This window comes from Uranotaenia lowii, chromosome 3, assembly GCF_029784155.1.
Source record: "Uranotaenia lowii strain MFRU-FL chromosome 3, ASM2978415v1, whole genome shotgun sequence".
Taxonomy (NCBI): Eukaryota; Metazoa; Arthropoda; class Insecta; order Diptera; family Culicidae; genus Uranotaenia; species Uranotaenia lowii.
In genome coordinates this window covers 325,824,040-325,848,887 of record NC_073693.1, presented here as the reverse complement: position 1 = coordinate 325,848,887, position 24,848 = coordinate 325,824,040, and the positions used below count along the sequence as shown (strand labels likewise).

General features: G+C 36.0%; 1 protein-coding gene across 5 annotated transcripts in view; it reads right to left on the bottom strand.

The window, feature by feature from the left end:
- LOC129751914 (protein patched homolog 3-like) overlaps positions 1–24,848 on the bottom strand; it is a 59,642-nt gene that overhangs the window by 11,433 nt on the left and 23,361 nt on the right. For all 5 annotated transcript variants that reach the window (XM_055747690.1, XM_055747688.1, XM_055747689.1 and 2 more), the window contains exons 2-3: positions 12,986–13,611; positions 355–601 (exon numbers count right to left, since the gene is read on the bottom strand). In XM_055747690.1, the coding sequence (XP_055603665.1) occupies positions 355–601; positions 12,986–13,245 (507 nt within the window). In that variant the 5' untranslated portion in view covers positions 13,246–13,611. The remainder of the gene's footprint in view (positions 1–354; positions 602–12,985; positions 13,612–24,848) is intronic.

Here is a 24,848-nt window from a genome sequence, read left to right as displayed (position 1 = left end):
TGATTTTTGTAATTTTTGTAATTTTTGTATTTTTTGTAATTTTTGTAATTTTTGTAATTTTTGTAATTTTTGTAATTTTTGTCATTTTTGTCATTTTTGTCATTTTTGTCATTTTTGTCATTTTTGTCATTTTTGTCATTTTTGTCATTTTTGTCATTTTTGTCATTTTTGTCATTTTTGTCATTTTTGTCATTTTTGTCATTTTTGTCATTTTTGTCATTTTTGTCATTTTTGTCATTTTTATAATTTTTGTCATTTTTGTTATTTTGGTGATTTTGGTCTTTTCTGTCATTTTTGTCATTTTTGTCAGTTTTGTCATTGTTGGGCAGAAAACATTCAACTGCTAAAATTTACCCTCAGTAAAACTTCCGGCGTTAGCACGTCTGGTGCCGTCAACATCACCGTTTCGATTCGGTTCCCCTCTTTGAAGTGTTCGATCATCCAGTTGGTGTCGTGCAGGAATTTGGAGTTTTGTGGAATCCACAGCTTCATTGGACTTTTTTCCTTGTGGAACCGGATAAAACCCAAACTGCAGAGCGCTACACACAGCCAGCACAGGATGATAGTGTGCCACGGATGGTTTGCGATGTGCCGACCCAATCTGAAAGTTAATTCGGAATAACTTGTTACAATTTAGGACAACTAAGGTTAAATATAATTAATTTTAAAAAAACTATGTGTTCGATTGAAAAACTCATTGCAATTCTGATATTTTTTTATGGTTTTTCTTTGATTTTTTCATCCATACGCCATCGCTATTTAAAAGCACATCGGATCTCACTGAACAAAAAATCACGTTTCATAAAAAGCCAGATTTGTCGATTTCTTCCATGAGATAATCAGTTTTTATAGTTGGATATAACACACGTTTGACCTTAATGTATATTCATTTTTTGTATGTTATGATTGAACTTGACTTGGTAAACAACCGGTTTACAAGAGAAAAAAAGCTCCATTAAACTTTCAACCGTTAAATTTATTTTTAAAACTGTCCAAGTTAAGCATGGCTTACGGATCAATAAAAACATTTTTATTGGACCAAATCAGTTTTGTGTAGTCGAGGTTAACTGTAGCCTAACAATGTTTAATCACGTAAAGATACAATTGAAAAATCCCAATCCCAAAACAACTAATAATTTCAACCATGCCCCTCATGATTGAAGTGTTACCAATCACCTTTGAACTGTCTGATTTGCGGTTATGGCAAACCAATGAGGATGATAAGAATGAATTTTCACTATTGAAGTTTCCGACGAAGCTCTGCTGAATGATAATAATAACCAGTTGCATCACAGCGATGCACTTTTGTGCCGTTTCGATTATTATAGGGGGGAAAGTTCTAAGATTGCAGCAGCGTGCTGTAAAATCAGACCTCAGTTGATTGGGAACGCCATACTTAGCTGTGAAGGTTCCGTTTCGTTAGTTGTCAGTAAATTTTGCACGTGTTTCTCGCAAAACAATTCCGTTGCCTATACGCATGAGAACGCGACAATTTTGCTGCCTCTATCGATAGGTTAGATGATGTTTTGCGTGTGCACGAGAATCGAGCGCAATTTTTAGCCCCTGAATTGGCTTAATGACGATGATTAAACGGATCAGCTGCCGCGGCCGGCGTAACGACACCTTCGAATGTGAAAGTTAAGCGGACAACAGATACAGATCGTTCGTCAAAATTTTGAATTCAAAATTGTGCTGACAGAGCCGGATAGAGATTTGCATCTGAGTTTAGTTTACTTAAATGTAAAAAAAATGACTGCATAAATTCAGTGTGCTGGATCGCCAATCTCTTTTATCTATTTGATTTTATTGATTTATTTTTTTATCATTCACTTTTAGGAAGATTTTTGATAGCATTAATTCTGGTTTTCCGCTAAATTTATTTTCCTAGACAAGTTCTGTTCTTTGAAAAATTGAATCGAAATCGAACAAAATAAATCAGCCAGAGTATTATCGATCACCCAATCTGTATATGCAGATTCACAAACATTGAAGTTGTTGACCAATCTTTGTTCGAAATAAAATAGAGATAATCCATTTTCAAAAATACCTTCTAAAGATCGAAGGTTACATCTAACCAGAAAAAAACAAGCGCATAGCTATAAATATGCTCATGAAGCCACACTCAATCCAAAACTTCTCCCCATGAAAAACAAAAAAAAACAATCCGAGTTTAGTTGATGGGTCAGTAGAACTGATAAGAATAAGCAAGGAGTTAAAAAAATAACAGAATGTATGTGTGAGGGTTTATTTGAAAAATTACGAATTCAAATTAAAAAAAAACCCAAACTGAATCACCAATTAACTTAAAGTTTTATGCAATTAAACCACTTTGACTTTGATGGTCTCAAATGGCTTATCAAATGAACGAAAAAGCCCATTTAAATGTTTGTGTTTATTAGGCAAATCAAATTGAATGTTTCATATAGTCCATTTAAATTTCACATGTTTTTGGTTGTACTCGGGAAAGTTTGCGTAGAATGAAAAATCCCCAGAATTTCAATCGCCAGAAAGAACACTTTCTTAGACTTTTTTTTCTCCAGACGGACCATTCCCCAGAAATTTATCGCATTTGCCAGAATTTTTATCATCGGAACAAACCATTGCCCAGAATATTTTCGACCGTTGTATCATTTCCCAGAAAATTTAAATCCAAACTGAAAGCTAGAGGTGATCCCTTAGTCCTGTCCAGGGATGATAACTGTCTGAATGTCATTTGACATTTTTCTGAAGCCTAGAGCGACATTCATCAATACGAAAACGACCGTCGCAGTCATGTCCTTTTTGGCATTTTGTGAATGTCATCGCTAAGAAATTCTCTCGAGAAAATGTCAAATAGCATTTGGGATGAATGTCAGAACTTGCATCGAGATTGTGATAGTCATGGAAAAAAATGTTAAGCTAAGCAAATGAAAGTCGGTCGTTGCTTCGATGATATTCATATAAGCAAATGTTATGGCGACATTTAACATTTTGAATGTCACAGGATCATACTCGTAACATTCATAGGAATCTCAATGAAATGTTATTAAAATTAATTTTGCGACAGTTAAAACGGTTCCTTGGTAGTTTTAATCAGGAGAATTTTGAAAGTGAGACTTTGCCCATGTGAACTCTGACCGGTTCCCTAATCCAATTTTAACGCGGCAACGTGAATGTCTTTCAATTCGAGCAGTCGGCTACTAAAACGATTTTCAAAAGGAACAGTGATTATAAAATCAATTAAAGTACCAAAACCTTAAACAAAATAAATATTGGATCTAAAATAATTTTAACTGGAAACTTTCACACAAGTGTTTCATTAAAAATATCTTTTTTTTAATTTAATTTTGAAACATATGCAATTTGAAAAAATAAGAAAGATTAAACCGCAGAATTGTAAAAAAAATAAACTAGAGGAAAAAATCTGGGAGTTCTGCCATTTTGGGAAATGTTCCATATCAGGAAAAAACAAATCTGGAAAATGGTGCATTCTGAGGATTTTTGTCTAGGAATTGGTTCATTCTGAGGTTTGATTTAGGGTGTTTGCCATTCTGAGGAAAAATCATTCTGAGCTAAAGTTTAAGGGTTAAAGGCAAAATCAATCTTAGTAGAAATTGAGATTTAGGTTACTTTTTTTATGTTAATAAAATGAAAAACATATTTCAAAGCCTTGAAAAGTGTTTGCAGCAAAAAAGAGATTTATTGACATTATTTCTTTCATAACTCTTAAAGGAGATATTGGCCCATTTTGGTGTCTTCAGATGAAAGTTGCATTATAATTTGGGCTATATACAATGGATTTTTTTTGCAGAATATTCGGTGATGCAGATGGTACTTTTAGACACTATTTTAAGCATATTTACAATTTTTCATGTTTAAGATCATTACTTAATTTTATTGAATATTTTATTTGAAAAGCTGATAAAATTTCAATGCTTTTTTAAGGTGCTATTTTATGATTTTCGTTGAAAAATAACAGAGTTATGAGGCATTGAAATATGGTTTGATTTTATTTACAAAAAAGTCAAACTGAATCGAACTTATAAAATAAAAATGTTAGATATCTGATAAAATATGTGTTTCAGGTCGTAAAAAAGAATCATATTTTTATTTTGGGGAATATCTAAAGACCCCCGGCGCAAACCCGTCAGATAATAAAAAAAAATCCCCAGAAGTGACAAAAGCGACAAGACAAAAAATAACTTAACTTTCAAAATAATTTAAGAAATGACAGAAACGAAAAAAAAAATTAAACAATGTAAAAGGATAAAAATGGCAAGAGATAAACAAAAACGAAAATATTGGCAAACATCAATCGCACAGAATAAAAAAATGAAGTAAATGGCGGAACTGATAAAAAGATACAAGCGGCTTAAATGACAAAAAAAACAACATGATAAAAATAACTTGAATGACAAAAATAACCAAATTGAAGAAAATAATAAATATGATTTAATGAACAAAAAGACAGAAATTTGAAAATCGACAAAATGGCAAGAAAGACAAACATGATAAAATTTTCAAAATAAAGAAAAAAAAACGAAAAAAAGAATAAAAAATTGGAAATACCCAGCTAACATGTATTCGCAATAGAAATGATGACAAAAGTAGTTGAAATCGAGATTATTCGTGGTTATCATATTAATATTTGTTCTGAGTGACTTTTATAATTCATTTACAGCACTCTATGAGCAAAACATTTCGAATCGTAAAAGCCACAAACATGTTGATTGATTTCAAACGAATTATATAGGTTCTGATTTACAACGAATGGGCGGGCATTAAATCGACTCTCGATCGGGTCTCTTCCTGAAGTCCCGGTTCGAAAAAAATGCTGAATAGGACTTCAACATTTCAAGGGCCTATCTCTCAAACAACTTATGAGTTGGCTTTGTGGTAAGATGCTGGCGAACGGACTCGAAGGATTGGAGTTCGATCCTCGATCAAGGCGAGTTTTTTTATTGACCGCACATTGTCCATGATTGTATATTTTACTTGTTGTAGGCGTAATGAAATCGCAAATCTATCTTTGGAATCTAGTCATTATAGCTATATCGCCTCCACTTTTGTAGCTATATGCTATTTTGGTAAGTGTAATACGGATATTCCTTCTGGTATACCCGTTTTTCTATCCCTTTTGTTTCTGCAGTATACCTAGCGAAATGCCTGCTGGGCAATTAGAAAAAATCAGAAAAATGGCAGAAATGACGCTGGGACAGAATTGGTTTCGGTTTCTACTTTTTTGAAACATTAAATTAGGTATGAAGAAAAAATCTACTTGTTGGGGTTCCGTGTCTTTTTGAACAGCTCAATAGTTCTCAAAAAAATCTTTGTTGTACATTTTTGTAAACTTGAAAGTTTTTAATGAGTTCCAACGTGCGTTCAATAGCAACTTCGCAGTATGGGAACTTTGAAGTAGATTTAAAGGCTTAATTCTATTTGTTTCGAACTTCAACCCGTTTTGGCAAACACAAATACTACCCAATACTCCAATACTATGAAAATGCGTAGTAAACATTTAGTGTTGAAAAAACTTTTTAGCAAATTTCATGTTGTAATAAAGTAAAAATAAAGTTCCGGAAAGTCTTTTAGAAGAAAAATCACCACATTGAGTAATATCGTACCAAAGATCTCCTAGTAACAAAATAATCGGGCTGATATTTTCTCGAACAAATCGTTGGCGACACCAACTCAATAGTGCTGCCGCTCTGCGAGATGGGATCCAAGCTTTGGGACCATACAAATATTACGTTACACGTTAAGGGGGGGGGGGTGGTTTGGAAGTTTGTTAGGGATGATGAATTTTCAATAGAAATTCTGATAAAAATGTGTTACGTAGGGGTGTGGGGGGGTCGACAATTACCGAAAATTGCGTTACGTTATATTTGAACGGCCTCTTTGCAGCTTTCTTCTCAAGCATTGAAGCTTTTGACACTCACTTTCACACTTCACCACACTAAAACATTGAAAATCAAACGTCAGTTCACTCACACCATGATTGTTTTTATATTGTTTACGGTAATGTAATTTGCACTGGTGCATAAGTGTGCGTGAAAAGTGTTTAAACTAGAGGTTGGACCCCAACCCGTTAACTCTTATTTGCTGCTAGTGTGATGTTGCCAAAATTTAAGGGAAGCCGATAGGATCTGATCGTACTCATGATGTTCATTATTTATTTATTTATTTACATAGTATTCCGTCTCACGACATAACTTGACGAACATAATTCCTAAAATTCCCTCGGTTCATAGCAACCGTTCTCCAATTTCTCGGGCACCCCACGTTCGCCAGATCACACTCCACTTGGTCTAACCACCTCGCTCGTTGCGCCCCCGCTCGTCTAGTTCCTACCGGATTCGTAGCGAACACCTGTTTTGCAGGACAGTCGTCCGGCATTCTCGCAACATGTCCCACCCAGCGTATCCGGCCAGCCTTCACCACCTTCTGGATACTGGGTTCGCCGTAGAGTCGCGCGGGCTCGTAGTTCATCCTTCGCCTCCACACTCCGTTCCCCTGTACGCCGCCAAAGATGGTTCTTAACACTCGTCGCTCGAATACTCCGAGTGTACACAGGTGCCCGTAGAGAATAACCGGTCTAATGAGCGTCATATACAGGTTACACTTCGTGCGAGGCTAAGTCATCTCGACCGCAGTTGCTTGTGGAGTCCATAGTAGGCACGACTTCCGCTGATAATTCGCCTCCGGATCTCACGGCTGGTGTCATTGTCTGCGGTCACCAGTGAGCCGAGATAGACAAAGTCTTCGACTATCTGCAGCTCGTCGCCGTTGATCGTGACCTTGTTATTACTGGACAAGCGGGTTCGGTCGGTTTCGGATCCGCAGGCCAGCATGTACTTCGTCTTGGACGTATTAATCATCAACCCAATCCTTCCTGCTTCGCGTTTCAGTTTACGGTAGATCTCCTCCACCGCCGCAGATGATCTGCCGACTATATCAATGTCATCGGCAAAGCAGATAAGTTGACTGGATCTGTTGAAAATCGTGCCCCGCATTTCGCCCAGCGCTCGTCGAATAACACCTTCTAGCGCCACGTTGAACATCATGCAGGATAGACCATCACTTTGTCGAAACCCCCTGCGCGATTCGAATGAAATCGACAATTCACCCGAAATCCGCACACAGCACTGCGTTCCATCCATCGTCGCCTTGATCAGTCTGATCAGCTTCCCGGAAAAGCCGTTCTCGTCCATGATTTTCCATAGCTCGTTACGGTCGATCGTGTCGTATGCGGCTTTGAAGTCGATGAATAGATGGTGCGTAGGGACTTGGTGTTCACGGCATTTTTGGAGGATTGATCGTGATGTGAATATCTGGTCCGTCTTAGACCGTCCCTCCATAAAGCCGGCCTGATGACTTCCCACGAATCTATTTGCTTGTGGCGTAAGGCGGCGGAGTATGATTCGGGACTACACTTTGTAGGCGGCATTGAGGACAGTGATCGCTCGGTAGTTCTCACAGTCCAATTTGTCGCCCTTCTTGTAGATGGGGCATATTACCCCCTCCTTCCACTCCTCCGGTAGCTGTTCTATGTCCCAGATCCGGACTATCAACCGGTGTAGGCAATCGGCCAACCTGTCCGGGCCCATTTTGTTCAGCTGCGATGCCATCCTTCCCAGCCGACTTGTTTCTATTCAGCTGGCGAATGGCTTTCTTAACTTCACTCATCGTTGAGAATGGCTCCTCTTCGTCGTTGGCTACGCCGGCGATGTACCCTCTCCCACCGTCTTGATCTCCTGCATGTGCGCCGTTCAGGTGTTCATCGAAGTGCTACTTCCACCTTTTGATCACCTCACGATTGTCCGTCAGGATACCCCCGTCCTTATCCCGGCAAATTTCGGTTTGCGGCACGAAGCCTTTGCGGGATGCGTTGAGCTTCTGATAGAACTTTCGCGTTTCTTGGGAACGATGCAGCTGCTCCAGCTCCTCGAGCTCCTCCTCCTCCAGGCGGCGCTTTTTCTCCTGGAAAAGTCGGACTCGCTGCTTCTTCCGCTGTCGGTGATTTTCCACATTTCGACGGGTGTCTCTTTGCACTACTGCCGCCCGCGCGGCATTCTCTTCGTCCATCACCCTCCTACACTCCTCGTCGAACCAGTCGTTCCGTCGAGATCGCTCCACATAACCGATGACGTTCTCCGCAGCACTGTTGATGGCTGTTTTGATGGTATCCCAACAGTCCTCGAGAGGGGCTTCGTCAAGCTCGCCCTCTGCCGGCAGCGCTGCTTCGACCGATTGCGCGTAGTCTGCCGCGACCTCAGGTTGCTTCAGTCGCGCGATATTTAACCGAGGCGGGCACCGGTTTCGCGTGTTGTTCACTACGGAGAGTTTTGGGCGCATCTTCACCATCACCAGATAATGGTCCGACTCGATGTTGGCGCCCCGACAGGATCTGACGTCGATGATGTCCGAGAAGTGCCGGCTGTCGATCAAAACGTGGTCGATCTGTGATTGAGTTTGGTCCGGTGATCTCCAGGTGTACTTGTGTGGGAGGCGGTGCTGGAAGAAGGTACTACGTACGGCCATTCGTTAGGATGTTCATATAGACTATAGAGCAACAAGTATGTGATTCGATTTTTAATCGGTGAGCTCGGGTTCGAGACTTGATAAGAACATTGTAATTGAAATGTGAGTTTGTAACAAATATGTTTGTTTAATTAAACGAATCAAGTATTCAAAAGCTGATGAAGAGGCAAAAAAGTGCCTCTGGCACAGTGTGGCAATGATATAGGATTTGTCTATGTATCCTATGACCAACATCTATTTGCTAAGTGTGAGTGAATCTCGTTTTTGAGGTTTTTTCCTCAGATTTGAGCTTTTTGCCTTGAGAGCAGAAAAGATGAAAGCTCAAATCTGAGAAAAAAGCTTAAATCTGACAAAAAAAAAGCTTGGCAGGTTTGGCTATTGGTGGCTTAGCCCAAAGTTAAGCTCCTAAAGGAGAACTCATCCCCCAAACTCTGATACCGCAATAGAAATAAAATCAAAACAAAAATATTTACTGCAGGTGCGAGAATCACACCCATACCTGCAATGGCATTGCGATTACCATCTCACACAGCAAAAATTATTTGCTGTAAAATTACGGCAAATATCCTGTAACAAAAAGGAGCAGGACATTTACCGTAATTTTACAGGATGACAAAAAATTACGTGTCATTTATTTCTAAGTGAGCGTATTGTTTACAGGCTGCTTCAAAATTACAGGCCTGTAATTTAAATCTATTATTTATGCTCATTTTTTAATTTATTGTTAAAATTTATGGCTTCGTAGATGATTTGAATTGAAACGCAACCATATTGTTATAAAATACACGACCATCTTTTATTTTTATGATTGATAAAAGTCTTATTAAAAACCTAATAGCATTAGCAGTCTTTTACAATTTCCTTGTATTTTTTGTTCTTTCTGCATCTAGCATGTTCGACACTAAACTGATCGCTTTTCACATCACATCTAATTTTAAAAAGTTGAACTTACCGCCATTTACTTAATTTTGATAGGATTTAATTCCAATTTTTACTCGATTAAAAATTTAACACAGTTGGGAGCCACACATTTGTCAGTTGGCTGCGATTGTATCCATTTTTGCTGCTGTTTTGTTTTGTCATTCTTTTATTATTAGAAGCCGCATATCGTCGGGAATTTGACCTGGCTCAACCGTTATCTGAAAATAAGAAAGATAGCCTTAAATTTGATTTCAGTGTTAAGAAACTTTAAAAATATTACTTGACTAAAATGTATTGCACTTTCGACATGTTTCTCATCCGTTACCAGCTCTGGTGGCATCAAATGTGAAAGTAACCCCAGTGTGCGCTACGGAACTTCCGGAACAACCTTCCGGCTTCGTGGACAATCCTTACGGTTGTCGCAGCTGGCTCGAAAGCGCGCACTGGGTCAACAATCAACTTTTGGTGGTTCAATAAAATTGATCGGTGCTCCATTTCCGCTTCTCCCTTTGGTCAATGTGCCCTCTAATTCAGCAATCCTTCATTCCTTCCTAATGTTTCTCATCTTTTTCTCCGTCACTACCGTTTTCCTCCCAGTGTCACAAAACTGATAGCCAAACTCGATTTATTGTTGCTTTTCGGCATTGGCTGGAAGTTCTTCGCCGCAGGGGGTTCCGTTGGCAAGATTTATTTCGTAAAACACACTTTTCTCGAGCCGCGAATAAACGGAATACTCTAAAAACATTTTTTATCAAAGTTTGAAACAAACAAACAAAACAAACGGTTCGTGCGACTGCGGGTGCTTAAATTTTTGACGTTTCTCTTGTTCAATCCTAACCGGGATGCCAGGTGCACTTGAAATCGCTCATGCGCGATTGAAAATTATTGGAAGACACGTAATTAATAAAAACACGTAATTTATTTTCCACCTGTAAAAATACAGCAAATGTCATGCTCCTTTTTGTTACAGGACATTTGCTGTAAAATTAATTGTTATTCCATTTATTTTAAGAGAAGTCAAATAAGAATCACATGTTTTTTTAATCACAGGTTTTTCTGTTTTCAAGGCGACCATGTTCAATGACACGTAATAGTCAATATTTTTTTCTGTGCATGATGCTAACCGCTCGACCACCGAGGAATTGTTGAGAGAGGCAGCTACATCATCGTATATGCGAGACTTTCTGCGAATGAAGCGGGAATAAAAGTTATCCCCAAAAAAAAAGCAGTTCTCCGCTTTGAACTTACCCCCCAAACCTTAATCTGCCATGATGGAGGTAATAGAATCAGATTCGCTTTCAGTATAACCCCCCCCCCCCCCCTCCCCCCCAAAAAAAACAGTTCTCCGCTTGACGGACAAGTTTGGCTTATTTTCAAGCTGTGATTTTTTCACAAACTTGAGTTGTCAATATCGAACTCAGGTTTGGCGGGTGGCAGTTCTCAAGTTTGGGTATTTTTGATTTTCAGTGAGGCCAAACGCCAGGAGGCCACTGCACTGGTGTGCGTTTTTTTTCGGTGGCAGAAATCCTAGGACAAATATCCCTCATCCTCCATCTGCTGAAGTAGTAAACTGGTTAACATGTCGGATTGGCAAGACGATATAAAATGGTGTTGTGAGTTCGATTCTCACTTTCCTACGGCACTGTGATTGTTTTAGATTTTTCTTGTTTCTGGGATGAATTGTCCAATTGGAAGAAAATCCCATAGAATATTTTTCTTGATTCGCTTAAATGTACACAGCAAATTTTTTTTTGCTGGAAACCAGCAAAATTTTGCTGGTTTTTGTCCCGCTGACTTTCCAGCAATTTAAATTGCTGGAAAAAACAGTAAACTTTAATGGTGGTTTCCAGCAATTCAAATTGCTGGAAAATCAGCAATCCAGATTGCTGGAAACCAGCTTTTTCTTTCAAAACAACCGGCCGTATTTAGTATCAAATTTATATTTAAATTCAAAATTAAATTGAGAATATTGGCTGTGCATATAATTAGCAATAAAAACAATTATTTTCTCCCATTTTTTCAATAAGGGATTTATTTATCTCGAGAAACACAATTTTTTACAAATTTCTATCATCGACTCTGGGGTGGCAGCTTTGTGCCAAGGTGTTGATCATCCGCCACCTGTAAAAAAAATTTTTTGATTAGTATCTTTTATGGAATATCTACCTGTCTAATAAAAACTTACCCTTGACTTGATGCCTGGTTGCTAGAATATAGAGGAAAATAAAAATAATTATATTAATCCGACCAAAATTCGTAAAATAGAGTCTCACCTTGCTCCAGCGTACGAAAACAAACAGATTCCAATTTGACAACTCGATTGCTGATTTTCCAGCAAACTAGATCAATTGCTGGAAAGTCCAGCAATTTGAACATCGTTAGCTGATTTTCCAGCAAAAATGACAAGACTACAACCGAATGCTGAAAAATCCAGCAATTGGAAAACCGATTGCTGGTTTCCAGCAATTTTTTTTGCTGGAAATCGAGGCAAAAATTTACTGTGTAGTCGAGCCCTTAGGTCAGTAGTGCTTTTTCAAACAAGACTGTGCCAAAGATGGCACAGTGCGCATTTCATCGCATTTTCGGCACAGAGATTTGCTAAAAAAGCATTGGGTTTTTGCAACCTCCTCTATGGGTGTAGAGTTCGAAGCCGGCAAGGCGGATTCCTAGAGGGACGCATGCGCCAAGTTAGACGACGACTACTGCCGGTAATCGAGATTAGAAGAAGAAGGTCGCTAGTGAACTTCATCTAGAGATATTTAGCTACGCTGCGGTTAGGAGATAACTCTATTCCATCATTGAAACTTTCGTTTTCAACACAAATAAAAAATTGGGGCTAAAAGATCGATCGAACAATCCTGATGAGAGCCCATTACATACATTCCACTTTCATTCAAAGGAGAAAGAGGTTTACAATTATAATAAAAGCAGATAAGGTAAAAATCTCTCGTAAATTTTTCTATTGTGCCGCGCTCTACATTGATTTTGTATGGAACCCTCTTCTCCGTTTTAAAAGAGGTTTGTATGTCAAAATTTACTTATGTTCCTTATTTGATGAAACTAATTCAAAACCAAAGTAAACACCCTGAATATTCAAGGGATGGTGAAAAGTTCTATTAAAAAAGTTTACAAAATATGTTAAACAGTTGTTCTAATTTAAATACCGTATACCGTTATTTGTTCTCATTGAAAAATTGAAAAAAGGTTATTCTCGAAAAAACACCAGCTTAGCTGACGGTACTAAGTACATATTGGAAGAACCTAATGCACTGATAAGAAAAGTGTGAACAAAGATTAGAAGGTACACAGAACCGGTTGAAAACATTATAGATCAGCCATGGGAAGGGAATATTGTGGAATTCTATCAAGGTTAGTTTGGAATCAAAAATAGAAATATTTTTTTTTATCAACAGTGGAATGTTTTTGGTATTAGTTTGGTGCATGGTATTTTGAATGTTTCATATATGTATGGGAGTATAACCTTTTGATGACTTTTGTAAAAAAAAACTAAAATATTGTGAATTACTGTAAATAAATAACTCACCTATAGAAAAAATGTCCGATGGCGAGGGACACATTGTAGGACAATCGGCCCAAACAACCAAGCTTAGGAGGTTCACTCGTTTCGTCCGGTTGCCCTCCGATGCCATTCGTCTCACCGCCATTCATTGAAGGTTTCCGATGGTTGTGGTCTCCGTTGGTCCCATTGTGATGGTTTTCGTCACTTCCGGCAACGATTCTGGGGCTCGGTTTTTTGGACCGCCCATTTTCCGTCAACGGAACCGTTGCCTCAGTTGGGGGCATTTTCGAGAGCTATTCTGAGAGATGTTGGTGAAAGTGGCTTTCTGTTGAAACACTACTGAGATTGCGACGGACCGAAACGTCCGGCTTCTGGTTCCGACCTAGTTAGTTCCGCGGCTTAGTTAAACAGCTCCTTTCATTGAGAGCCAAAAGCGCCGCCCCGTGCGCCCGGTCGCGTGCTTAATCACCTTGTTTGATTTGAGCGGTTCGTATGTTGTTTACCCTCTGACTGGGGTCTTTGTTTGAGAACACCTTCTATCTGCTACTGACTGAGTTGGGCACACACAAAAGTGGCAATAAAAATTGTAAATTATCCATTTAGCATGTTCGGTCACATAAACGAATCACTTTTGGTTGCGCGCGGGCCAGCTGTAAACAAGATTCAATTTAGAAACTATTTAGATTGGTCATTTTTTGGCACCTCCCGCTAGTTGTAGGTACAATCAATCTACACTGGCGCTGGTACTGGTACCATTTTCGGTTTGAAGTTTAAAGGCGACCATAAACAAATAGGATAAACGGTTCACTTCACTGTCGTACAATAGGAAAACAAAATAAAGGAACATCACTTTAAGTGTTATGACAGGCGGCTTCTTATAGCTTCGAATGAGTCATCCGAGGTGGTTCTGGTTCATCTCCTTTGTTGTCGAACAATCCTTCGCGATTTGTTGGTCTCGTCATTATCAATCGAAATGTCTTCCAGTACTAAAATGAATGCAATCACTAGGTAGGTATCAAACATTCAGATCAAAACAATCTCTTCCGTATTTCAAAACAATAATATATGATGAGAATGTTTTTTTTCTTCAATTTTCTAAAGAACTTCAACGCACGAGCCCTAACCGAAACGAACAAATGATAAGCCATTTGTAACTAAATGAGTGAGTGTCCAAGCACGTGTTCAAATTTTACCCAAACGAGGTATATTCTTTTCCGTTGGATCATCGTTTGAAGGGAGAGCCAGTGGCACCATACAGTTCGAATGTTGTAATAAAAACAAGTGTATCACCAACCAAAAGCCAGCTGACAACTGATAAAGCTCCTGGGGAACTCATTTACTCGTAATAGAAACATTGAACCGTTGTTATCGGGATAAGTTATAAAAAAGAGGTGGCACTGTAGCATTGGGCAGTTATTTTTACTACTGCTTAAGTGCTTAACCATCTGGAATAGTAGCTGTAAGATAGTAAAATTGTATCGCTGACTTATATCTGTGAGTTTGAGAAATGCCATTACATCAAAAAAATCAATAGTAACTCTGAAAAGTTCTGCCACTAGTCTTCATATTTTGCTTTTTCATTTGCCATCTTTATCAGCATTCATATGAGTGCGTGGCCCTTACTCTGCGCCGCGTCACTATGGGGTTTGAGGCGACAAAAAGTCAAAAACTGAACTTTATCGGATCGCTTTTTTATTTTTACTAGTTAATAACTTAATATTTAACTAAAAAATTCCCAGTTTTTCAACTCATTATCTTGAATACTCAACGCACCACAGACATCAGACTTTGAAAAATTGAAAAATTTATATGATGAAGGAATAAATTTAAATAACATATCTTTCTATGAAAAACATTTTTACATAAAGTACACCATATGAAAGCTTATATTAAAAGCTATCATTTGAACCATTCAAAATTTTTACACACTAAATTGATCAATGATAAAAATGAGTAAATAATAATTTTTTTCAAAATTCAAAAACTTTAATAATTTTCCCCATACTTTTTTCACTATCAAGATCTAGTTTAAAGTCCTAAAAATACAATGAAAGAAATTCCAGGCACCTTAAAGCACCGTTTTTTGAGTTATGGTCAAATACAGCTGAAAATACCATGTAAATGGGTAATTTTTACCCATTATTGAGTATAAATTCATCAATGTTGATGTTGGTTTGTAAAAAAATGTTTCACATGATTGATCAATCATTTCACACATTTTTCACTTGAGTTTCATGAAATGTTTTGATGTTATTTATCATTTAATGATCAATTAGTCCAAACCCCGGTTTTCAAAAGAAATAAAAAGTAGGGTTAAAAATAACACCAAGTATCGTACTTTAAAATTTATTTATACATTATTTTTGTTAGAATTTATTTTAAGTTAGTCAAAATAATAATTTTCATACAAAATTTTCAAAAATAACAAAATAGTCAAAAACACCTAATCATACTTTTTGCCGCCTCATTATATAGAACTGCCCCATAGTGCGCGTGTGAGGTGACGATAGTCGAGTCACCTTATCGTCACGGCACTCTAGGGCGGCATCCATTAATTACGTAACGCAAAGTCGAAATTTCAAAATAAGAAATCAAAAGGGGAGGGGGTAACGCTGAAAAATATACCCCTTCCCCTTTTTGGTTTCTTATTTTGAAATTTCGATTTTCGAAGGTTTGAAAAAAATTTACAGTTTTTTTAAATAAACAAAATATAAGTTATTTGAGGGTTTTGTAAATTTCAGATGTAAAAAATACTCAAAATGTAACTGATGACTAATGATAACTTTCTGTTCACCTTTATTAATTGATAGTTTTTTCAAACGAACTTGATGTTTCCTCGAACAGATTCCTTTTACTTAACTCTAAGCGTACAACTCTCAAAGCGCCAGAATTTTCAAAACACGTACCCGGGCCGGGCAAATTCAGGCTATTTTAAATAAAAACCTGGCAAAATTCGGACATTTGATTCCAAATTTTCGACCAAAAATCCTTACAAATTTGGTCAAAATCCAGGAATTACTCAACACGAATCCAGGAATAAATTTTTTTCTCATCAACAGTCTTAAAATTGTATTTCAGGCTTTTAGAAAACTTTTCATGATTATATTTATAAAAGTTGCTCATAAAATTTCGTTTTGGACGCCTAAATAAAAAAAATTACAAATCAAAATTGTTTTTTGTTTATTTTGGCAAATAAAGTTGTAGTGAACTATCAATTTTGATTCCGAGAATTCCCAATGGAATTTAGTAAAATTTTTCACAACACAATTTGAAGCACAAAAATCCGTGTCTTTACTTCCCAAAAATATCTAACAGAATAATCATTTTTCATTTCACACTCTCTTCGATGGCGTGATCATAGTGTGTGTGATAGTTTGCACGCTAAATATTTTTCAAACAGTTATGATTATTAATAAAGTTTGAACTAAAAAAGTTAACTCAAATGTTGCAGAAATATGTTGTTCAAAACGTCTCAAAACTATACGGAGTTTAATTGTCATTCATTATTATGGCTCTTTATTTAATTTGTACTCTCAATTCTATTCACTACAAAAGTGTTATTCATCCGTGACCGGGATTCGACCTCATGACCGTTGGCTTAGAAGATTTGAAAGCGGCCTGTTATGGATCAATTCATTCATTCATTCATAAATGTAAAATATACTTCGTAATTTTCGGTTTTCAAACGATTGTTTGAAATAAATGCTGTAAATAAAGTCTCTTCGAGAATCTTTGCACACATGTTGAAGCAGGGCCGTAGGAAGATTAGGGGGTTTTGTTTGTCATATTTGCTCAAACTATGCACGAATTAAAAAAAATCAATGCAACATTTATTACTACTTTTTACTAAAGCATTTTTATGTTTCTTTTATTGAAAGTTTTATGCAAGGTTGCCGAAATCACGTAAAAATCTGTAATTTGTCAGAAATTTGACCAAATTTTCATCACAGAATCTGTGTCTCAAAACAAAGAAATTTGAAAGTTTCACAGATTTCACAGAATTTTTGAATTTTGGATGGATTTCCAAAATTAAATTTTTAATATAAATATTTAAATCTACTTTGATTTTTAGATTTTTTACTTTGAATAAAAAAAAAATTATAAGAAGATTGGTAATTTGAATTGATTTCACCCAACTTAAATTTAAAAAAAGTTCTTATTTATCATGACTTTTCAATTAAATGAATGGCAATAGCATCACAGAAAACCATCACAGAATTTGTGGGTAAAATCACAGAAAGTCAGATTTTTTTTCATCAAAAACACAGAATTTTTATTCGACAACCTTGTTGCCGACACAAAAAATTTTGACAAACACAGAAAATTTTGAAAATACATCAGAAAATCTGTAAAATGGTTAACTAGATTTGCATAAGGAATTCCTTAGTAACAAATGAGAGAATTTACTTTCATCGATGGTTAAAATCTTGGAACTCGCTCCAAAATCTGGTCCTTTTAGCTTATTTGATTTGGACAAGGAATAAACATATTCTATGCTCAAATCAAATAAGCTAATTCTACCAAACTCCCGAGCATATTCAAGATTTGAACCATTAATGAACCATTTAAAAATTAAATTTTCAAACGTAAATTAATTGATTGAAGTTTTCAGAGGACGAATGACTGGAAAGGTTAAAATCCTTTTAAAATAAAAAAAAAATAGAATAGAATAGATTGAAGATTTGCTATTCAAATCTGATACTTTTAATCTCGATCAAAATTCAAGCTTTAGTTTGAAATTTGGCTCTTGATAAAACTGCAATAAAATATTATTACATTTTTAACGGGATATAACATGTTTCTTTATCCACAAAAAAAAAAATTTAAAATAAAAAAAATCCTAAAATAAAACCCTATGGATGATTTTTTCTAAAACTAACAAAAACTGACTGATTTTGATTACTAATTTGAAATTTTGAAATTAAAATAATAACCAAAATTGAAAGCCTGTGATCTCTTGCAATTTGTTATCTGAATTTTGAATATGGTTTCTGTATCTGAATACGAATGTGAATTCGGGTTCAGAGATCAGATACCGCCTAAATATTCAAAACTCAGATTAAGCTTATGATAGAGTTAAAATTACTTATTATGAAATTTGAATTTTGGATCTTTTTTTGAGTTTCAATACGATTGAAACGTATAAAAAACGATTTATGAATTTAGATTCCAGATCAATATTTCGATATGAGTAAAGAGTTGAAATTTGTTTCAGAGCCCTCAATTAGCAATACTTGATTGTATATTTGATGATTTGAGTTTCAATCTGAATTCATTATTTCATTTTTTTTTATTTGATTAAAATTCTCGAATGATGAATCTTATTTTGACTTTTCAATTCTGGATCGCCATTTGAAGTTTTGAATTCTGCAAAAGAATGAAGTTTAGGAACGGAGTTGAATATCAGATATCTGATCTCAGGTTGATTTCTTAAGCTATGATCATTTAGAGTCTATGCACTTCATTTCGGCGATAACTACATTCCTAGAGTTCGGATATGCAAAATTTTGGCAGGGTTTGTGTTGATAATGAAAACGGACTGCCTTGACTATATTTTCAGATGTCTAAGTTTACGTGTTTTTGACAAATTGAGGATGCAAAAGGACGTGGTAAAAATTTTCTTGCACAACCACCTCGGAAATCTTCCATTGTCGAATTGAAAATTCATGAACTGTTGATTTTTTCTGGATTTTTTTTTGCCCAAATAGATAAGAAGTATAAGGAGACTCACTATAATGCTCACGTTTTTCGATCAAACGAACAGTTTTGAAAATACACGCATGCTCATAGCCTTAAAACTGTGTTTTATTTTCATATTCGGAAAATAATGTTTTTAATGCATATGAGTTTCAAAATTGTGGATAAAATTTGGAATGAAATACAAAACCAAATTTCAATAACAGTTTCAACAAAACTTTTCAATTCTATTTTTAATGATTATGCAAACTGAACTTCAAGAATCCTAGACGAGATACAAAGTGCAAAATATTTTTTTATTTTTTTTTTTTGTTTCGATTATAGTCGTTTTACCATCTTTATGGCATTCGCGACTTAAAGTGCAAAATATGAAAACAGAAATTCGATTTAGATTTTGATAATAGGGAACCAAAACCCTGAAATGCGTTTAATCTATGATTATGTAGTTTTCAGAAATGAATTTCCATGATCAAGTGAGAACATTTTGGAATCTATAGCAGAATTCTGAACCTGGGAATAGTTTGGCATTAGTTCTGAGTAAAGTTTGTTAATCTTGAATAACCTTACTCAATCTTCAAAATTTGATTAAAAATTTAACCCTTTCCTTCCCACGAAGTTATTAATTTCTAAATCGAAATAATGATTCACAACTAAAATTCAAGAGTAAAACATAATTTTAGGCTTCTTTAATGATCCATTTGATAAATTTGGGTTTGAGGTGGATCACATATGTTCCATTGGGAAGATAACTACACATAGGGAGCAAACGAAAAACAAGAAATAATTGCGAAATATTTGGAATCTTACTGATCACAAACTAAAACGGTCCTATTTTTTTTTAATATTTCTTTGGTAAACTCTTCCCTCAAAGGTCTGATTATTGAAACTTTTGAAATTTTCTTTTTGCCTTGAACAATGCGCCAAAAAAAAACAAACAAAACAAGCCTTCTGCGCGTCAGTATTTTTGAGAATACTTATCAAGTTGTTGAACATCAAATCACAACTTGATTTAAATTCGAAAAAATCCGACTTTTATGAAATTTTTGATCTACCGCGCAAAACTAGTGAATTGGTTCTCTTCAAATTTCGTGCAATGCAAATTTAGAGCTTTTAAACTGACTTGGGTTTGCACACCGTTTTTGATCTCAGAATTGTCACAATTGACTTAAATTCAAAATAGCTCATCCGAAGTGACGTCCCTCACCTAAAGCGACTCCTAGAATCGACTGACTCGGGAGATCCGACTATCGTCACCTCACACACGACGCACACTAAGAGCCAGTGTATATTTTTATGATTTGATAATCATAATGAAAGCGTTAAATTTTAATCATGTTGACAAATTATTCTATTAGATAACCTTAGTATTACAATTCCATTTGATGATAGAATTGAAAAGTACAAATAATAAACAAAACATGAACAATCCGAATCAAAATTTTCAATTTTTAAATCTGTTGGATTTTGAAACATGTTCAGACATTTTTTAACTTTTATAACTTATATATGGGCTTGTGATATAGCTCAGTTGGCAAGTCTGTTGTCTCCTGAGCCGATGTCCGCGAGTTCGAGCCCAAGAGTAAACATCGAACACAGTTGTACCGGATAGTTTTTCAATAACGATCCGCCAACTGTAACGTTGATAAAGTCGCGAATGCCATAAAGATGGTAAAACGACTATAATCGAAACAAAAAAAAACTTATATAACTTTTTGAAAGCTCTCACATGGAATCAACTATTAAGAACCTTCTCTTATATTCAGTAAAGGTTTTTTGTTTCTTCAATACGGCAATTTATAGTGCGCAGCGCAACTCAAAATAACTACCTTACTACCCTTTGTAGAATGAGTAACGTTGCAATAAACTATAGAGCTGCTGTTAAAAAATGAAGATCCAAAGCAAATCCAACCCAGAAAGGCAAGTGGTGATGGCACTTTTGTGTTGCTTATTCAATGGAAGAATCTAAAATTTTATGGCAGCATTAATCGAGATTCGAATAATCGTGATCAAATTATATTGCACCCGTTATACGAGTAACATCGTTAGGTGGTGGTTCGCTTTTAGCTATCCATGACTAAAAACAGAATTGCCCGCTGATCATCTCGGAACAGTAGAACTTCTTGTAAAACAGGGGAGACTAACTTTTGTTGCTTATGCTACTAACAAATGTGTTGTGATTTTTTTTTTTAAACAAGCTGATCCCGTACGAACTTTGTTTCGTAGGCAACTTTAAAAATGTGAGAAAATAAGTTAATGTCTTTCAAACAAAACAAAATCCTGAAATTCCTCACAGTGAATAAAAAATTCCTTTGATGTAAGATTATTCTTATCCACCCTTATGAGCTCTTGAGAGTCAATATGACACTATTGGAAGTTTGGCGGCTTGTAACTTAATTCGGGTGCATCGAAATAAAAAAATATTTTATAGGACCCTAAATGAATTCTTGAGATCTCTGATTTCGCATCATTGATTTTTTTTATGGACGTACCCTAAAACCCCAAACAAAAAAAAACTTCCTAATCAGACCTTGAGTGTCAGTTTGCAACACCTCGCTTAAAACTGCTACAAAATTTATAGTTTTGGAAACCCCGTAATGCAACTCTCATATGGTCTTAAAACAATATTCAGCTATATCTAACACTTCCGTTATTCAAAATATCAGAAAAAAAATCCGAAAAACATACTTCGGAAAAAGACTGTAGATCAGCTACGAAATACTTTAAAAAAATTTCAATCAGTGTCCAAGAAATCTGAAGTTAGAAACTACACGTAGCAAAAAAGGATATACCTATATACCAAAAAAGTAGTGTCAAAACCATATTTTTAAATCAACGAACCGAACCACTGAACCACTCAAGTTTCCCGAGTAGAAAAATATTGTTACGACCAAATTATTTGTAAAATGATCTAGGACTTGTTGAGAAAACGGCAAATGACATCGTAAAAACATTCCACTGATTGTATATTGCAAAACTACAGTATATGAATGTGTGAATCAGTTGAACGGACGAGATTCAACTGATTGTGGTATTTAGGTTATTTTCGAGTTGAGAACACTGTTTCCTACTACATACCATGCCGATCTTATTTTAAAAAAATATATGTTTAATGAATGATTGGTCAACTACCAATGAATACAAGCGAGATTTCAGTCGTATCTGGCACTTACGGATCAAATCCGATGCAGAAATATTCATTTCATCACTCAATTTTGAATGCCTGTAAAATCTGGGCACTCTCAGCCAAAATCTGGGCAAAATCTGTGTCTGACGAATATCTGGACGAAGGGTCAAAAGTCTTGATTTTACAGACAAATCTGGGCACCTGGCAACCCAGCTCACACAGACATACGATTTTGACATTCCATAAAACGACAAGAAAATAAAAATGACTCTCGTTTGCATCAAGATAGTACTGTTCTTTTACCATTCAAAATTCGTTTTAGTGATGTGGAAAAGCATTGAAATCGATGTATAAGTTTAGTTGCAGCAAAATTATTTCTTATTTACTGGGCAGCGGTTAGAGAACATTAAAATGACCCTTATTCAAAATTACAGTTTTTTGAAGAATGGGTTCATTTAGTAAACTAATTACTTTCGAAATATGGTTTTAACAAAACTTTGAATCAAAGAATTTGGTTGAATGTCAAAGGTGAAAAAATTTCGGAAGCAAAGAGAAATGGATTTGAAACATACATTTTGAAATATTCCAAATTCAGTGCAGTTTTTCAACAACTTTTTTTTGAATAAAAGATTTTTAAGTTGGCATTTCTCACGCGCACTTGCTCTCGTGTACGGATAAAGATGGGGAAAAAAGTCTAAAAACATGGTCGCTTTTAAGGCTAATTTTCCAGTCCAGTCCAGAATTATGCCAAAATCTCGCGTGAGCTTTCATTACGTCGTATGAAACAAAATGTAAACAAACAGTTTTATTACGAAAAAAAAAACAAAAACTGACATAAACTAGTCGCAACTTCTTTCCATTTAGAATATTTGTAGCCTGGACAACACATTCTATATGTGAAATACAAATTTTATAGTTGTTTTGATAACTTTTGAAGCACATTTGAGCAGGGAAAAATACCCAGTCGACAAACACGGTCGTTTCTGAGGTTATTTTTCCAAAAAATTATAAGGTTTAGTGAAACTACCAGCATTATATCACGAACACTTCCAGCGGCAAATAGGATTAAAGATCTTATCAATACATTCATCACATTTAAATATTGTTCAGCTTTTTTTTACATTGTCTAAACACGTTCCAATCAACCCAACGAGAATATCAATAACTTATTTCACTCCTCAAACCTATCTAGATACGGGCCAAGAAACAGTTAAGATAAATTAGAATTCAAGTTATTCAAAGAGTTATATATAGTTTGTCTTTTTGGTCGCAGTCAACCTTTCAGATTAAGACGAACAATTCCGAACTCAATGAATTATTTATAACAGACATTATAATTTTCATACTGTTACTCAGCCGGATTAATTAATTAATTTTGAAATCAAAACTGAATCTCAAAATCAATTGGCTCTGAACTAAGGACCGCTATAACGTTGCGTTTGTATTTTTTTTCATCTCAATCGATCAACAGTCATAACATTCATCTCTTATCATGATACAGTAAATTAAAGTAAACAATTAACATTGAAGACAAAAAAGATAATGAAAATATTTGAGATAGAATTTCAAATACTAATAGGTGATTCAATCAAGACGGTTTTCATTTGGCTTGTTAATTATCAAGTGTAATTTTTTTTCTTGATGAGGCACAGTAGTTTCACGATTCCCCGTCAGATGGCGTATGATTCTGGGCGACTTGTAGTTGTATGGATTCAAGCGCCTCTGATCAGTCTGGGTATCTGGTGTCTGCGGCATAACTTTTTTACCATTAGGTTAAAATCAACCAAATTTTACACACTTTCTTATTGATGTGTATTGTTTACATGCTGTCAAACTCGAAGTCGTGTTTTTCGATTCAACAAAAATTTAGGTGAACCAACGAGAGTCGAGAGAACCATTTTTTTCCAAACACCTGGAATTTCCTGACCTTACACACCGGCAGTTGGGAAAAATGTTGTACATTCACCATTCAACCGTCTCCAGAGTGTCGAAGCGGTTCCAGGAGCGGTTGACGTTGGACCACGGCGAAGGAGCTGGAAGAAAACCGGGACCGGAGAACAAAAAAACGGAGGAAAAGGTGAAGCGGATGATTAAAGCAGATCCCAACGTCTCAAGCCGTGATTTGGCTAAAAAGATCGGCATGTCGCAGAGCTACGTCCAGAATGCAAAGAAGAGAGCTGGACTAAATACATACCAGGTACAGAACTTCCCAAACCGCGATGAGCTGCAACAATCGACGGCTAAAACTCGGGCACCGAAGATCTACGATAAGATTCTGATAAAATATTACTGCTGTGTAATGGACGACGAAACGTATATAAAAGCCAATTTTAAGCAAATTCCGGGGTTGGAGTTTTTCACCGGCAAGAGCAAGGTCGATGTGGACGAAAAATTTAAGAAGAAGAAATTGTCGAAGTTCGCCTTCAAATATCTTGTTTGACAGGCCATTTGCTCTTGTGGACTGAGGAGAGAGCCTTTCGTGACAAAGGGCACATTAAATGGCAAGATCTACAAACCTGAGTGCCCCGAGAAGCGCCTTTTGCCGTCCTTGCAGCAGCACGAAAGAAGCTCCGCTATTTTGGCCAGATATGGCATCCTGTCACTATTCTAAAAGTGTCCTGGAGTGGTATGAGACCAATTCTGTCCATTTTGCTCCAAAGGACATGATCTCGCCAAACTGTCCTCAGCTGCATCCGGTGAAGCAGTACTGAGCAATAATGAAGCGGGAACTTCGGAAGAGCAAGAAGACAGTCAAAGTCGAGAAGGACATGTTAAGAAAATGGAAAGAAAACTGAGAAACTGGTACCGAGTAACACTGTAAAGACTTTGGTAAAGAGAGGGCATCAAGCGAAAATGTGTTCAATTTTACACTCAAGGCTCTATCTATTAACTTTTCTTTTGATTTTTGAAGTAAATATATGTATAAAACTATCCTAAAATTTTGGTTTGATTCTAAACATTATTTACAAGAAAACTGGCATGACATTTACTTCGGATAAGGGTAAAATTACCGCAAATTTTCTAACAAAATAAAAACAAACAGGAATCAACATGAATTCCCAAAAC